Source organism: Schistocerca americana, chromosome 1 (assembly GCF_021461395.2).
Source record: "Schistocerca americana isolate TAMUIC-IGC-003095 chromosome 1, iqSchAmer2.1, whole genome shotgun sequence".
Classification (NCBI taxonomy): Eukaryota; Metazoa; Arthropoda; class Insecta; order Orthoptera; family Acrididae; genus Schistocerca; species Schistocerca americana.
The window spans coordinates 1,250,751,801-1,250,770,323 of NC_060119.1; the positions used below are offsets into that span (position 1 = coordinate 1,250,751,801).

General features: G+C 38.5%; 1 protein-coding gene across 1 annotated transcript in view; it reads left to right on the forward strand.

The window, feature by feature from the left end:
• The window catches only part of LOC124558354 (heparan-alpha-glucosaminide N-acetyltransferase-like), a 329,129-nt gene that overhangs the window by 295,476 nt on the left and 15,130 nt on the right, over positions 1-18,523 (forward strand). The window contains exons 10-12 of the mRNA XM_047130906.1: positions 637-758; positions 2,123-2,292; positions 16,359-16,545. Of these exons, the coding sequence (XP_046986862.1) occupies positions 637-758; positions 2,123-2,292; positions 16,359-16,545 (479 nt within the window). The remainder of the gene's footprint in view (positions 1-636; positions 759-2,122; positions 2,293-16,358; positions 16,546-18,523) is intronic.

Here is an 18,523-nt window from a genome sequence, read left to right on the forward strand (position 1 = left end):
GTCTAAGTAGCAGGAACCTGTCCGACAAGAAGTTTACCTGTTTTTGAACTCATAGGAATCATCTTTGAGACATCATTTACTATAAAATGAGCTCCTTGTCTAGGCTATGAAGACCCAAAGCATGTGTACTGGCTACCATGTTATCCCGTGCCATGTGGCATCATGCGGATGCAATATGTAGGGGCATGTGGTCAGCACACCACTCTCCTGACCATCCTGCAGACATTCCAGGCCACAGAGCCACTACTACTCAATCAAGTACCTACTCAATTGGCATCATGAGGTTGTGTGCATCCCTTACCAGTCCTCCCACTAAGGAAGACTCCTTGGCAGTTTCAGCAATCAAATCTGGGTCCTCCACATGATGAAATTAATATTAGGATAATAATTCACATAGACACTTATAAACACTCAGTACTCTCACATCAGCACAGTATGAAACCAAACTAGTAAATATCTTCTCACTAATTTTTTTGTTCACTCTTCTACCGTGTATTTTAAACTGATCTACAGAGTATAGATATTGAACAAGAATTTGTAATATTTTATGCATCATTCTCCAAATTCTTGCCGCTTCTTAGATGTTGTCTGTCAAAACAGCTACCCAAATGTTCTACAAATGTTCAATATTTACAGACTAAATTGCTAGCAGCTATGCAAGATATAATAATCCTGCTGCCACTCTGGGTTGTTGCTGCTGCAGCCATAGCTGGCAATTGTGCAATTACATTCTTTTTTGAAGTCCCAGGGTGTCCAAAGTAAGTAATTTGTGTTATTTATTCTCTGTCTCTCTAAATCTACTTTCTCTTCATATGTGTTAGATGTAAGTATTTTGGATAATAGCTTGTATTAATTGGACTCTGTTTTTCACTATAAACCAAACTAGTAAAGATCATGTCACTAACTTTTTTGTTCACTCCTTACAGCTTAAAATATTTTTCCTACATAGTTCCCTCAATAATTTAAACATTTATTGTAACATGAAATTAATTTGTTTATGTCCACATCATGGACATTATATTAATTAAATGGCAAGACAGAATATGATGGAGAGGCCTATGTTCCATACAGAACCAGCCAGAGACTGGAAACTGTCTAAAATGATGATGATGATGATGATGATGTCCACATCATGGGCATGAGCTGTCCATGAATACAGCCAGTCTTAAACAGCTTTTTTTCCCTCCCCTTTATCAGTGTCGGACTGCTGATCATGCATGTGCATTTCTACAGGCATGTGAAATTTACACAGTTGCAGCCAGTTAAGCAATACCTTAAAAATATCCCTTGTACTTTGCCAGTATGTAGGATGCTATTAGTTATTAAATAGATAAGAATGAGGAAAGACAATTAATCACACACCACTTTTAGATTATGGTGTATAGGAACACATAACAATATGGGAGCTCAACTTGCTTTTAGTAGTTTTAAAAGTAGTCTGGTACAAACTGAAAGAAAAATGTTTGTGTTTACTGTGCTGTTATGCTGGTCTCCAGGAGCTCTTGACCCACCTCCTTATGTGCGATTGCTGATACATACTTGTGTGGTAGTTCACAGCTTGGAAGTAGTCGGCTCAAATCCTGATGGTGAAAAAAAATTACATCTGCTGTATTTGGCCAGCAAGGGGAGAAGATGTGGTGGCATGCAGTTTGTGATTGCAAGACACTGTGCCATTGCACTTAGTTGGAGTCCAGACCTCTCACTGAGTGAGGGGATGTGACATTGCTGATGGTAATCCATCCAATAGAGGCAGACACTAGGCTCAGCAGTCCCCTTGGTGCTATTCAAGGAGAGTAGGCTGTATGCCGTCACTGGGTTTTACTCCATCTTCCTCCTATCATCATCTTACAGCACAAATATGTTTTTATTTTTCTTTATTTGGCACTGGTCATTTTACATGAAATGTGCTTTGTCATGTGTAGGTAACAGTAGTGTAGTCAAATTAAAGGATACAGCTACAATCTTAAATACTGTAATCAATATTATTAATATTAAGTGAAAGAGCACAATTACAAAGCTAAATATTAAAATTTACAGTCATGTAAAAAAGAAATGTTTGGTGACAGAAACTAGACATTAAAGTATAGCACTTTTGAATTGTAATTACCTGTAACTCTTACAGGGGCTATATGGGACCTGGAGGTATCCATGAAAATGGCCAATTTGAGGAATGTGTTGGTGGTGCAGTAGGCTACATAGACCGTCTAGTACTGGGTGTAGATCACCTGTACCAGCATCCCACTGCTCAGGCTGTTTATGGTTCTGGACCATTTGATCCAGAAGGATTAGTTGGTAAGTGTTCTCAGGTCATCCACTGTATATCCTGATCAAACTACAGCAGGAGAAAACATATAAAAGTTGAGAAAATGTGCAAGCTTTCAGGACCAGAGGCTCCTTTTTCTGGGAAAAGGACTAAAGGGTTAGTAAGAGGAATAGAGGAATGAAAGGAAAGGACTGGCAAGGTTTAGGGAATGGGGAGAGTCATGAAAAAGTTGCCCAGAACCCAGGATCAGGGGAGACATACTGGATGGGATGAAAAGGAAAGACTGTGTCTCCTCTGGCCTGGGGTTCTGGGCGACTTTCCCATAACTCTCCCCATTTTCTAACCCTTGCTAGTCCTTTTTGTTCATCCCTCTCCCTTCATCTTCAACTTTTTGCCAGAAGAAGGAGCCACTGGCTCTGAAAACTTGCACATTTCCTTAACTTTTATATGTGTTTTCTCCTGCCGTCACTTGGTGACTATATTTTTTATCCATTCAGTTACATAATATTTTCAGAAATTGATTATTTTCATTGATATATAAGCCACTGTATGTCCTGAAGTGCAGAACATGTATGTTAAAGAAAAATCATGGATGAAAGAAAAAATGCCAGGTATGAAGAGACACTAGATGCTAAGGCACAAAGTATTAATTCTGTAGAAAAATACAGGTATGTGTTGTTTGGGATCTTGTTTTAACCCTTGTGCTTTCATGTGTAGGCAACCCATGGTGCAGTACTGTTATGTTGATGGGCTATATGCCAAGACATAGCAGTCTCTGTTTACCAGGTTTGTTAAGTTGTGAATTTCCATTGCTACTTTAATTACACTCTTCCGTTATGAAGACATTGACATGAGAGTTTTGGTATTGGCAATTGCAAATGCGCCACATTAAAATGGCAATGAAGTTGAACTGCATATGACTTGATTTCATATTTCTCAACAGCACAGATCCCAAACAAAACAAATTTTCAGTATTATTTAATTATTTTTGGTGCACAGAAAACATATAATTTTTATCTAGTATAAACTGCCAGTATATGGACAGAGACAGACAATTTTAATGGATTTTCACACTCAGTTTCCCATGTAATCATCATTTACTTAGCTCCAATATCAAAGAAAGTCTTTTAAAAACATATTTTATCACATTTGCATCTTCACTATGGATATGTGGAAATTCTACCAGAGGTAAACAAACCTCCTGCACAGTTTTAGCATAAAGGAATTTATCTTTTACATGGGGGTTACAGTGCAGATCAATCAGTTCCATCTGCACATGCACAGGCTTCTTTCAACTAAAACAGCAAACAGTCTAAAGACAGATGTGAGACTGGCAGTGTACTCAAAGCGTTTGGAATGCTACCTTTGTAATTCTTTGAGGGCCACAATTAGTTATTCAAACCTCACATCTTCTCTAACACCAGTGAGCTTATGGAAATTGATTGTTTTTTGTCACAATTGCCCCTTCCACAACGAAATTTTCTTTTTAAATGCATTGACATCAAATCAGAAATAAGTTGTATCTCACCTCACAATGTCTCACTGTGGGTGGTGTGTGATCAAGTTCACTTAAAATGCGAGGCCTGCAATCCATTCCAGATGTTCTAATTTTTGTTCCTGCTCTTCTTTTTCCTTCATAAGTTCGAAGATAGTGGTTTTTAAATCAAAAAATCATTCCAGGCATGTCCCTTGACTTAAACAATATACTTTGCAACAATGTATAAACCTTTCATACTCTTTGTTCTATTCCGTCTTAAACTGTCATGACTAAAACTGCAATAAGGCTTGCAACTTCAGAAAATTTACTGATAATACTACCAACTTCATCATGTGATCCATACCTGCAAATTTAGCACAAAGTGCTTCTTGATGTACAGAAGAATGAGTCCCATCTGATGATCATAATATTTTGCTCTTTCATCATCAGCTAAATCTTTAAATTCTTTCTATATTATGAGAAGGAAAGTTGCTACTCACCATATAATGGAGATGCTGAGTCGCAGATAGGCATAACAAAAAGACTTTCACAATTAAAGCTTTCAGTTCTTGGTGTGTGCGCACACACACACACACACACACACACACACACACACACACTAATGCAAACACAACTCACACACACGACTGCAGTCTCAGGCAACTGAAACCACACTGTGTGGCAATGTGGTTTCAGTTGCCTGAGACTGCAGTTGTGTGTGTGAGTTACATTTGTGTGTGTGTGTGTCAGTGTGTGTGTGTGTGTGTGTGTGTGTGTGTGTGTGTGTGTGTGTGTGTGTTGGCACTTGCATGCTTGGGTGTGCGCATGCACATGTGCGTATGCGTGTCTATTGTTGATGAAGGCTAATGGCTGAAAGCTTTAATTGCGAAAGTCTTTCTGCTGTGCTTATCTGCGACTCAGCATCTCCACTATATGGTGAGTAACAACTTTCCTTCGCATGATATTGTTACATTACCTCCTGGATTTTCCATTGTTTGATTTAATTCTTTCTGTGTGATGATATAATGCCATTCCACAGCAGATTTGCAGTACGCTTCAGTAATGCGACTACATAATAGAAACTGAGAATTCTGATCCTTCTCTTTTGTCATTCCTGTTCATTATTAAAGGCTTGTGAAGATAGGTTACTAGACTGCCTGGACCTGTGAACTTCCATTATACCAGGAAAAAATATCAAAGGTTAAACAGCACTGACACTGCAATTCTACCGAACCGAAGAAAGTCATGCTGATGAAACAATGGTGCACTGCAATGGTAAATGAAACATCATGATGTACCACGTACTAGCAAGGAGGACTGAGTACAGCTGAGACAGGCTGAGCCTTGGCCTACACAAGGCCCATGTAACTTTCTTGTGTGCAGTTTGGATGCTGTGGCTGACCCTGGGTTAGAGGTTAAATTAATAATTGGTTTCTTTTACAGCACCCCTGACTCACATAATGCAGTTGCTGATAGGCGAAAGGAAAACTTGAGTCTCATTTCAAATACAATGTATATATATGGAGGCTGAAGTGGTGGAATGAAAATTTGTACTAAGGCTGGGATTCGAACCTTGGTCTCCTACTCTCTAGGCAGATGCACTAACCACTATGCCACCCCAACAAAGTGGCTTTGCACAACTGCACAGACTATACTAGCACAACTCCCTCCTCAATCCAAATTCCCATTCACGTCAGCCCACTTGGTATTCCCCTAAACTCAAATAGAATTGCACAGGCTCTCCAACACTATTGGAACAGTACTTCAGGATCAAGTGAAGTGGGGGATCCTGCCTGAAACCCAGGCATAGGTGCCATGGTATAAATTTTTGTTTATTGCTCGAGCCTGTATATATACTTAATAGACGTTTGAGACTTGTAAAGGTCTCTGGCACTACATAGCTTCATTTCGATAGGTATCACACCCATACAGTTATGGTTGGTGGTGACTTCCAATCAATTACTACAAACTGTGACCATTCTGACAGTAAATCACAAATCCAGTCACACAACTGAGATGATACTCCATAGACAAGAAATTTTAGAATACTGATCAAGTGTGTGGAATCCATAACAAATAGGACTAATAGGGAGTACTGAATTTATACAAAGAAGGGCAATATGAATGGGTCACATGTTTGACCCATATTAGAGCATCATTGACATGCTGATAAGCCTGAATAGGCAGATTCTGGAAAATACATGCCTACTATTCCATGAAATTCTAGTTACTAAGTTTCAAGAACCATTATTAACCCTTTAACTATGGTTGATTTCTGTGGAAGTCCACTTAATTGGCACTATGGCGGAATTACTGTAGAAGTTGGCTGGGAAACAGATGTTCCCTCCAGTGGACTGCTTTAGCAGTCCAGCCTACTCCACGTGTTTACCATTTTGCTATTTATTTATTTATTTATTTATTATTTGTCCCATAGATCAAATCAGTACAATGGCTTGTACAACTGATATGGGATAAGTCAATACAAATATACAGTTTACAGGAGTCTAAAATAGTAAACAAGAGTATAGAAGAAAGATTATTTTACATTACCTACCAAATTATGTTAATTAAAGTTACAGCTTTACAGAGAATTGTTACATGATGTGACAAGACTGACTTAACAACATTCAGCTTTGATACATTATCATGCACTAAGACAATTTTGATTCCAAATATTCCTGGATGGTATAAAAGCATTCTTTTATTAAAAGAGATTTCACTGCCTGTTTGAATTTATTTATTTCTTGGATTTCTTGTATAAAAGTTGGAAGATGATTATATAATTTTATTCCCATGCATTTGACACCATCACTGTACAGTTTTGTTGAGTGGGGAAGTATTCTTAGAGAGGTTTTTGATCTTGTGTCATAATTGTGGTAGTCCATATTTTTGCTAATTTTGTTGATACTTTTTTTGGCAAAGAATAATAATTCTAGTATATATTGGCATGGGAGGGGCAAAATATTTAGTTTCTTAAATAATGGTTTACTAGTGTCTCTCTGTTTTTTGAACATAATTGTTCTGACTATCTTCTTTTGCAGTGCTATGTTAAAGTGTTACTGAAAGAATGTCCCTGGCACTATCTAGCAGGCTTACTGTAACATTTAGTGGCATTTACTACCTCCTGATGTCTCAGGAATTCACTTTGCATTGTGTCACAGCTAAAGGATTTTAGACTTTCAGTTAGCAGTGCAGTGTGAGCAGAGACACTTTTGTTGTCGATATACACAATCTGTATTGCCTCTTTCCTTGGCTGTAGGTGTTTCATTTTGTGCAACGTTCCTTTTTTGAATATGAGTAAACTATTTTACTCAGCCAAAAACTTTGAAGTTACTATTAGACAATTATTTCAAAGTCAGCAATCAAAGTGAATCTGACAATGATTCAGTACTACGCTTTGGCACAACAGTACCCTTCTGCAGGCCATTTGATGGTTTCAGATAAACTGACGTCTTCAAGTACATTGGTGTTTTCTGGCCCTTCAACAGTACCAGGCGTAGGAATATCTGATGACTCATCAGGAGATGAGGAGAATGAGAAAGAAGGAATCAAGCCTTTGCATACAAAACAGAAACTGCTATGGACAATCTAACATCACGAGAACTCTCTGGACTGAACAGTATAGTTGACACAAGAAGTTTTGTTAGCTTGTTTTCCCTGTTTGTAAGTGAAGAAATTGTGGCTTGTATTTGTAACAAAACAAATAGGTATTTTACTCAATGTCTGAACATCTGACTGACAGTATGAAGAAAGAGTGGAAATATGTGCCACTAAATACATTTTTTATTTTTGTAACTAAGTCTCTAATTATGACAAGAGTAAAAAATTGTCTTTTTCAGAGTACTGATCAAAACATTCACTTCTGAAACCTCCAATTTTTTCACTACTTCTTTCATGGGATACATATTTGTCTACTCTAGATTTTTATACATCAATGATAATACTGCATATACAACAGACTACTTGTTCAAACTTCATTCTATTTTGGGCCACTTTAGTATTATTTTCAAAAAGCATTTATTTCCATTTGAAAACTGTTGCATGGATGAATTACTCCTTCTGTTCAGAGAGAGAGAGACTAAAAGTAAAGCAATATATCTCAGCAAAGCAGAATTGTTTTGCAATAAAAATTATTTTGATTTATGATGTTCAAACAAATAATATTTTGGACTTCACTGTTTACTGCCAAAGTCACACAGATGTCACAAAACACTCTCGGGGTGTCTGGAGACGTTATTGCAAATCTAATTCAGCATATTTGCAGAAGGAGCATACATTGTTTAGAGATAATTGGTACACAAGCCCAGCACTCTTCCATTGGCTGTATGAGCAGCCAAGTAATGCATGTGGTATGGTACAGCCCAACAGAAAAGATATGCTAAAAATGGCAGAGAAATTGTAAAAGGGAGAACTGACATTCAGGTCTGTTGCAGGGCTAATGTTGCCAATGAAATGGTGTGACAGAAGGGATGTTCACATGCTGTCAACTTTTCATTCAGCAGACATGCAAGAGACATGTAAAAAGGACTGCACAACAGGTGCAAAATGTTCAAAACCTTCTGTTGTAATTGATTATAACAAGTCAATGGGAAGCATTGACTGGAGTGATATGATCATGAAAACAAAGAAAAGTGTCAATAAGAGCACAGAAAGGTAGCAAAAATTTTTCTTTTGCCTGAATGACATGAGGTTGTTCAACACATTTTGTTTGTACAAACTGTCATCCGGTAAGCGGCCATAAGTGAATTCCCAACTGGGCTTAATTCAAGAAGTACTACGAAAATAAAAGATAAACAAAAGGAGTCCAAGTGGAGGTGGCAGCCAAATTGATGTCCCATGAAGGATGACTGCAGGACTTCATCTTCCAGGTCAACTACAAAAGTATGCAACATGTTTTACTTTTAAGTAAAAATACAACAAACGAAAGCAGACAAGAATTTTCTGTAAAGTATACAAGCAGATACTATATGAATTTCCCTGTTTTGCTGTGTATCATGAAGTGAAAAACATATCCTCTTGTCCTGATAAGTAAGTTAACATTGGCGTCTAAATATTGTGTGTGTATTTTTGTGTGAACAGTAAACATTGTGTATATTTATGTGTTCTCAAGTAATATGTAATTTTGCGAACAATGTGTATAAAATGATTGCAGAAACTGAGTTTGTTTCTACTGTGCCAACTCATAAATAGTGTAAATAATATATGTGTTGTTTGTCTGAAATGAAAAAAAAGGTAAGTTCACGTCTCCAAGTGGTGAAATGTCTTATGCAGCATTTTGTACAATGTGAAAAATGTGTTACCTGATGATGATGATAGATCACTGATAATAAATCGTGTATTCCTTAATGTGATTGTTGATAGTTTTCAAATAGAATGCATGAAAGTAAGTACAACAATTATATTTATTTTCAGGGTATAATTGGTTTCACAACAGAACTATGTGTCACTTCAGTACCATTTTTTAATCTTTTTACTGCACCAGTGTGGTTGCAAAAGAAAAAAACCTTTGTGTGCTATAATAAATGAGTGTTTACAACGGTGAGCAGGAAATATAATATAAGTATAATGTGTCACCAACATAAAATACCAAACAACTTGCAAATAATTAATACATCAGGGATTATGAGACGAATGGAAAAACTGAGAGAAGCTGACCTCGGGGAATATCAGTTTGGATTCCGTAGAAATGTTGGAACACGTGAGTCAATACTGACTCTACGACTTACCTTAGAAGAAAGATTAAGGAAAGGAAAACCTATGTTTCTAGCATTTGTAGACTTAGAGAAAGCTTTTGACAATGTTGATTGGAATACTCTCTTTCAAATTCTGAAGGTGGCAGGGGTAAAATACAGGGAGCGAAAGGCTATTTACAATTTGTACAGAAAGCAGATGGCAGTTATAAGGGTCGAAGGGTATGAAAGGGAAGCAGTGGTTGGGAAGGGAGTGAGACAGGGTTGTAGCCTATCCCCGATGTTATTCAATCTGTATATTGAGCAAGCAGTAAAGGAAACAAAATAAAAGTTCGGATTAAGTATTAAAATCCATGGAGAAGAAATAAAAACTTTGAGGTTTGCCGATGATATTGTAATTGTGTCAGAGACAGCAAAGGACTTGGAAGAGCAGTTGAACAGAATGGACAGTGTCTTGAAAGAAGGATATAAGATGAACATCAACAAAAGCAAAACGACGATAATGGAATGTAGTCGAATTAAGTCGGGTGATGCTGAGGTAATTAGATTAGGAAATGAGACACTTAAAGTAGTAAAGGAGTTTTGCTATTTGGGGAGCAAAATAACTGATGATGGTCGAAGTGGAGAGGATATAAAATGTCAACTGGCAATGGCAGGGAAAAGCATTTCTGAAGAAGAAAAATTTGTTACCATCGAGTATAGATTTAAATGTCAGGAAGTCATTTCTGAAAGTATTTGTATGGAGTGTAGCCATGTATGGAAGTGAAACGTGGATGATAAATAGTTTAGACAAGACGAGAATAGAAGCTTTTGAAATGTGGTGCTACAGAAGAATGCTGAAGATTAGATGGGTAGATCACATAACTAATGAGGAGGTATTGAACAGAATTGGGGAGAAGAGGAGCTTGTGGCACAACTTGACTAGAAGAAGGGATCGGTTGGTACAACATGTTCTGAGACATCGAGGGACCACCAATTGAGTATTGGAGGGCAGCGTGGAGGGTAAAAATCGAAGAGGGAGACCAAGAGATGAATACACTAAACAGATTCAGAAGGATGTAGGTTGCAGTAAGTACTGGGAGATGAAGAAGCTTGCACAGGATAGAGTAGCATGGAGAGCTGCATCAAACCAGTCTCAGGACTGAAGACCACAACAACAACAACAACTGGCAAAATCAAACTTGGCTGCACATGGCCTCAAACTGGTCATTCAGGGGGACCAAGCAGCCAACTGTACGTCCCATCCACAGTGTCGCCCACTACGCTCTCAGCGTCCATTGTTAAGGGGTTAATTGAGGAAGTTAGGAATGTATTACAAACATATTGCTCCTGTAGGGACCATGAAGGTAAGATTAAGGTAATTATAATGCACGTAGAGATCTTAAGCCGTCATTTTTGCTGCACCCTGTACATGAATGGAATGAGAAGTATCTCTTATATGTGGTACAATGGGAAGTGCACTCTGCCATGCACTGCATGGTGGTTTGCAGAGTTGAATGTGGGTGGGGATGTGGATGTTTTGGCAGCCACTATTTGCCACTTAACCTTGATCGTGTATTGAAGGAAGTGCAGTATCTAACCATTAATAAATTTTCCTGACTTTCTCTTTTATTAAAGGTACTGACACAGAATGAAATCAGTACAAAAAATTTATCTTGACAATTCCTTCCACTCCATAGATCAATTTCTGAGTAATGCTAGACCCTAAATTTAAATAGAAATTAAGATCAGTGTAAGTGTATGTGTTTAGCACATCCACATTTGACAGAAAATATATTTGCAGATCAACTGACTTGTTACCCATTATAGGAAAATGTCATCAATATGAACATGGAACATGCAGACAACCTAATTGGACTAAACTACCACTTACCATCTTTTGAAAGCACTGAGCAGCAGCAATGCACACAGAAATGTGACGAGTCCTGTAGTTTTTTTTATTTATCAGTTGGTGGATTACATATAAATTGTAAGGGATGAGACAGATAACCTGTTCACCTCAGACATCTGATGAACTATTTAATTCTGTTTTCACTCGGGGGAAGTATAAGAAAGATCTTGCTAAACACTGTGAAAGGGTAGACTGCTACTCACCAAATAGAGGAGACGTTGGGAGCAGGTAGACACATTGAAGAAAAACTGCTAATTATTATCAGCTATCTTCCCCCACCCTTACTGTGCATGCCTCCTCCTCCCTGTCCCACATCTCTCTTGTACCACACTACCCACCCCAATCAAGATTGTTGTACACCTAAGACACAGCCAGGCTTATGTGCCAGGAGATGACAGTGACCATGTGTGAGTGTGACTGATGCTTGTGTGAACGTGTGTGTGTTTTATTTGCATCTCCTTCCAATGGCCTAGCATAATTGAATACACTGGTTCTCATCAGACCACCAAAGCTAAACAATGTCGACTGCAACAAGTACTGTACAAACTAACTGGGAAACCACTTACTGTTGGTTGCCTTCCCTTTGCCTTTAGGAATAAAGGAGGTCAGGTGATGGCATAAAGTTTCTGATTACCAGTCTTTGTGTCACTGACCTGTATTAAATTCCAAATCTCTCCACAGTGACTCATGGAATGAGGCTATGTGACACTGATGATGACAATCTGTCCATTGGATGGGGACGTTAAGGTCAGCAGTCCCCTTTTGCTATTCAAGAGGAATAAGTTATGTGCTGGCACTGGCTTTCACTCACTCCCTTCTCTCATCATCATCATCATCATCATCATCCAACACAAACATGACATCACACCATACATATGCCCCTTACAGTCACATACACTTATCAGAATAATTTAAACACTTAACTCTCACATTTTGTGAAGGAAAGGTGGCAGTGAGGAAAACTTTCCATTTAAGTAACAGAACCTGTCCTTCAGTGCTTCACAGCCAATTGTACCTTACAACTTTACTTTGTCTACATCTCACAATCTCACAAAAGACTTGGTGTAATGGCTGATAATATTTAGCAGTTGTAGCAAAGCAAGTGGGACCCATTCCCATTTTGTTTTGTTATTTGCCTCCTTAAATAATTTTTATTGCTTTCTTAATTATTAATAGTGTTAGTGCAAGATGTGGCATAGCATAAAGTTGTCATTCTGTAATTCTGAGTTTAAGACCAGGCCCAGCTTTGCTAAATTACATTGGTCAGAATAATTTCCTAATTAATTTGAACTATTTCAGGTAAGTAGTTTTGCTAAAGTTCAGTTCAGTTAACTAACAGTAATTATTTCCTATTCCAGGCACAGTGTTGACAAGTAAACAGATGAACCACTGTATTGCCGATGAAGTTGGAAAAATAGCCCATAGAAATCCTTAAAGTATTCATGTAGCTAATTTCCAAAATATGGTAGGAATATCAGCATTTAATTATTTTCTGGATGATTAACAGTTTTATGTATGGTTTGTTTGTTAATAATAGCTGTTTTTGCAGTTTCATCATCAAGAAGACTTATTTCAGTCGGAACTCTAATTGTAACATAAAGTTCAAACCAAAGCCAAATTTTTCTGCACTGTTCAATTAGTTTGAGAGGTAAAATTCTAAATGTAAATTATCACAGTTACATATTTAGCAATGTGAAACTTTAGTAACCATTTTTGCAAAGCTGTATAAGCACTGTGCCTGAACCCATTTTTAGCTCAGTTTGTTCCAAGATTCTGAGCATGGAATCCTTGTCAGTCAGAACTCTAAAAATGTAATAGTGCAATGACATGTTGTTGTGAATAAGAAGGCAGACAATTAGATAGGGCAGTTAACAATGATTGCTGGTTGACTTTAATACATAAATGCCACATGTATCAGTCATCTGAGTGAGACTGTTCCTAGTCGGTTAGGTTATACTGCACAGTGTCTATTGCTGTGTAATTAGAAAGTGCAGTATGTGCATACCTCATAAATGAGACTTAATTATGTAATTAAGACACAGACTGGCTATAACTAGTTCAGTGAGGAGGTCTCCAACTTATGGAAATAAAACCTGTGAAACCAAATGTGTGTGTCAACTACATTATTGGATGTAAATAGTGCTGTACTCATCGATATTTATGGCCAGTTTTTTGCTGTGATTGCTGCTACCGAGGAACTACGAGCTGGTTTATGACCAGGTATATCACACAGTCTTTATTTCAGTGTTCCTGTCTGCCACTCAACACCTCCTGTATGTGATGAGTAACAATATATATTGTTGTTGTGGTTCTCAGTCTGAAGACTGATTTGATACAGTTCTCCATACTACTCTATCCTGAGCAAGCCTCTTCACCTCTGAATAACTAGTGCAATCTACATTTTGTTGAACTGCTTACTTAATTCATCTTTGGTCTCCCATTAAAATTTTTATGCCCCACACTTCCCTCCGATACAGAACTCTTGACTCCTTGGTGTTTCAGAATGTGAAATATCAACTGATTCCTTCTTTTAGTCACATTATACCACAAATTTCTTTTCTCTCCAACGACTTCTTTTCAGTATTTCCTCATTACCCATCTAATCTTAACATTATTCTGTAGCTTGCAATTTCAGAAGCTTCTGTTCTTTTCTTGTGTGAACTGCTTATGTTCCACTTCTGTCCAAAGCTACAAATGCCTTCACAAAAGACTTCCAAACACTTAAATTTGTATTCAGTGTTAACAAATTTCTCTTCATCAGAAATGCTTTTCATACTGTTGCCACTCCACATTTTATATCCTCCCTACATCAGTCATCATCAGTAATTTTACTGCCCGAATAACAAAACTCATCTATTACCTTTAGTGTCTCACTTCCTAATCTAATTTCCCCAGAACTGCCTGACATAATTTGACTATGTTCTATTACCCTTGTTTTGTAAAATTATCTATTGAGAAATTGCATCTACATCTTCATCTATACTCTGTAAACCACCATGAGGTGCATGGCAGAGAGACTTCTGCTCTGAAAAACCCTTGTTTGCACCAATGCACAGTCAGCTACCTGAGTAGCACGCTCATGTGTGTAGCACACATCTCAGCCATTTTGGGGGACCCTTCAGTTCCCAACTCTATGGTACAAGTCCAGGAAGTCACAGACTAGCTCATCACAGAAGTCTGGCTCAGTCCTTCCACTCAACTAAGAACCAAAGGGCCATGGTCATTTCTGGGGACAATACTGCAGAGTGTGAGATTTGTTGAAACTCCGTGTGCAGGGCTAATCTTCTCAACCTTCTCTGCCAAGCCCTGGAATGACCCAAATATGAGGTCAGAATCAGATTACAGGCATCATTTTTCCAATGTGCACCACAATCTGTAGTTGGTTGCACTCTGTTCCCTCAGTGGCTTCTGGAATAGCCTCTTTAACATGTTGAATGAGGGCCCCAGGCATACATACTGAGTGCACCTGGTGTCATTTCCTGTCTCTTGCTGCCATTTTCCTAACAGGTACCACAATTCGCCATACATTTGAACTGGCAATGATTAATAGGCCCTACACTTTTGTGTTTGCCTCCTCTCGACACCAGACAAAACAGGTTTCACCAAAACAGGTGAAGTGAATCCCACTGCCTCAGTTTCTGTGAAAGACAGCATCTCAAATTTGCTGATTAGGGGGTTCGGTACAACACCCTGAGTCCTTGAGGTACCTTTGGTACCAGTATCACAGGTACATGACTCTCAGGAGTTCTTCCAACACTTGGGTTCGCAGTAGCCACCAATTGTTTGACAGTAGTCACTGCGATTTTCAGCTGCATATGAATATCAACCAACTCATCCCATGTTTGAGAACAGCATTCACAGTGGGGTTGCATTTCGGCTGGTGCAATGTGTTACAAGGCAGTGAACAAATAAATATAAATTAAGCCCATTGATTATCTTTTAATCTGTTGAGCTAAAAAGTGGCTAATTCCCTACAAGAATTTAACAGATACACAAAAGAAGATTCCTATTATGGCAACACAAAAACTTGTGGTAAAAACTACTAGTTTACTAAAATGTTTTTGAGGTTAATTATAGTTGTTAGAAAACTCAAAAACAGAGCTAATTTATGATAAATTCAGATAATATAAGGGAAAACTAGATGTAACACAATATGTTAGTTATAATATCTGCAACAGTGACTAAATCACAAACGCTGATTTACTACAACTTGCTCATGGATTATGCAAAGGACCATGGTAGGTTCCAAAAATTCTCAGAAATGCATTTTTAATCAATAGAAAATACAATGTGAGAAAGCAAAATTAACTTTTCTGCTACATTTAAAGATTATCAGAAATCAGTCTACCAAAGCAACATTTCAACTACGTTTGAAAAAACAGAAGCAAGAACAGTTTGTTTTGGGAAGTCCAAGATGATTTAGGAGTGTTAAACACAACGCTGCAATACCAAAAAGAGAAGAGGATTTGGAGCAGAGATACGAGACATTAATTTAAAAAAATTGAATAGAAAGAATATAGTAGGGTTCTCCATTCCTTATGAAGGTATTTTGAAAGAAAAGTCTGATTTTTTTATGGCTCTTTCTACCTTCAGTGTCAATTTTTATTATAAATACAGCTATTAAAAAAAGAATTTTAATATCTCAGAAGTTTTTAATTGGATTCAAATGGTTCAAATGGCTCTAAGCACTATGGGACTTAACATCTGAGGTCATCAGTCCACTAGACTTAGAACTACTTAAACCTAACTAACCTAAACACATCACATACATCCATGCCTGAGGCAGGATTTGAACCTTCAACTGTAGCAGCAGTGTGGTTCTGGACTGAAGCGCCTAGAACCGCTCATCCATAGTGGCCAGCCTTTTAATTAGAATGTTGAGTGTGGAAACAGGAACTCACAACTTGCTGCTCACAATATATACTGAAAAAAAAAGAAACATAGAAACTCTGCCCTTCACTTAATATTTTTAGAGGAGACCACTATATAATCTTTTATAGAAATATTTAAAAGTGCTGTCTTCTTTGTTCGTTGCAGGCTGTATCACTAGTATTTTTCAAGTCATCCTTGGAGTCCAAGCTGGAACAACACTAATACTCTTCTGGGAATGGAAGTCAAGGATTCTTCGATGGCTTTCTTGGGGTACTATATGTGGAATAATTGGAGCAATATTATGCTTGGCCAGCAAAGAAGATGGCTGGATACCCGTGAACAAGAATCTGTGGTAAGCAATTATGGAAAGTGTATCTTAATCACAAAGTAATTTCCTCATTTTATATGGAAATAAGACACAAAGTTAAATACTTGAATAAATAGATTGTGTGTGTGTGTGTGTGTGTGTGTGTGGTTTTTTTTTCTGATGTGGCTTGCTGACATAGATGACATATGCCAATACGAAGCATTATTTTTCTCATTTACTGTGTGATGAAATGTGTATACTTAGTTACATAAAATAAGATGCACAAATGAAGCTGATAATGAGGATAACATTCACTTTAATCTTATAGTCAGATAAGGAATCCAATTCACAGATTTCTTGAACAGAGAGGGAGCTCTCTAGCTTGTCTTTGGATATCTAGAACAGTACACGGTTAGCGTAAATGATTCATTGGGTTCCAAAGCCCTGTTTATTTACAAGTATATGAAGTGCAAAGTTGGATCATACATGAAAAGATAGATACACTCACCATGTTTCTGGGACAATCTACAAATGTTCAATGTGTGCACCCTTGGTCGCCCAGCACACATTCGAATAGTAATCCAGTTCTGTCAACATGTCCACTAGCATGCTACTGTCAACTTCTGTCACAGTATCAGTGATGTGTTCCTGCAGTTTTGCAGTGTTGTTGACATTGGGGGTACATCAACTTTGTCCTTAACATAACCCTACAGGAAGAAATCACATGGCATGAGCTCTGGTAACCTGGTGGGTCATGGCAACAGGGAAACTTCACCAACACCATTGTGTCATATCCAGCTATATGGCAGTTCTCTGTTGAGAAAGATGTGGACAGTTATCCTCCAGTGAGGTTGATCCCCATCCTATTGAAAGATGAAAGCTTGGTAATGAGTAGTCAGTTATGGCAACAAACACAACTGCAACATATGAAGGTGTATGGAATGTGTCACTGTTTGCTTGATGAGAGAAAGGGGACCATACACCTTTGTCTTGGATATGGCACAGGTGTCATTCATCCCTACACAAACCCTGCTCCTAACCCCTTACCTCATGGCTCATACCCTCATAGTAGACCTAGACGCAAGACCTGTCCTATACATCCTTCCACCAATACCTACTCCAGTCTGGTCACAAACATCATCTCTCCCATCAAAGGCAGGACTACTTGTGAAAGCAGTCATGTGATCTACTAGCTAAGCTGCAACCACTGTGCTGCATTCTATATGGGCATAACAACCAACAAGCTCTCTGTCCACATGAATGGCCACGGACAAACAAATCAAGAAACAAGTGGACCACCCTGTTGCTGAGCATGCTGCCAAACATGACATCCTTCATTTTAATGACTGCTTCACAGCCTGTGCCATATGGATCCTTCCCACTAACACCAGCTTTTCTGAATTGTGCAGCTGGGAACTTTCCCTACAATATATCCTACATTTCCATAACCCTCCTGGCCCCAACCTTTGTTAGTCATTGTCCCCACCCATCCAGCCCCTTCCCTGTTCCCATTTCAGCACTACACAGCCCTCTTACACTGTCACACTCAGTCTTTTTACTTTTCTCCTTTTCCACTACTACCCCCCCACCCCCACCCCACCCCACTCCCCACCTCTTGCCAGCCCACCAGCTAACCTGCAGCACTTCACTGTCCGCCACCCCTAAACTACTATCCCTCCCCCTCCCCACCCAGCCTCCTCCTTGACCACACCCAGTCATCACTCCCATCAAGCGCTAGTGCTACTGCTTGCAGAGTGGCTTCAGTTGCCTGAGACTGCACTCATGTGTGTGTGAGTTGCATTTGTGTGACTGTGTTTGTGTCTGTGTCTGTCACCTTACTGGCTGAAAGCATTGTTTGTGACAGTCTTTTTGTTGCGCCTATCTGCAGCTCAGCATCACTGCTGTATGGTGAGTAGCAACTTTCCTTTTCATAATATTGTTTCATTTCACCTTTGGTGAAGCCCTTTCCAACTGTTAGCACACTGGACTCGCATTCGGGAGGACGACGGTTCAATCCCGTCTC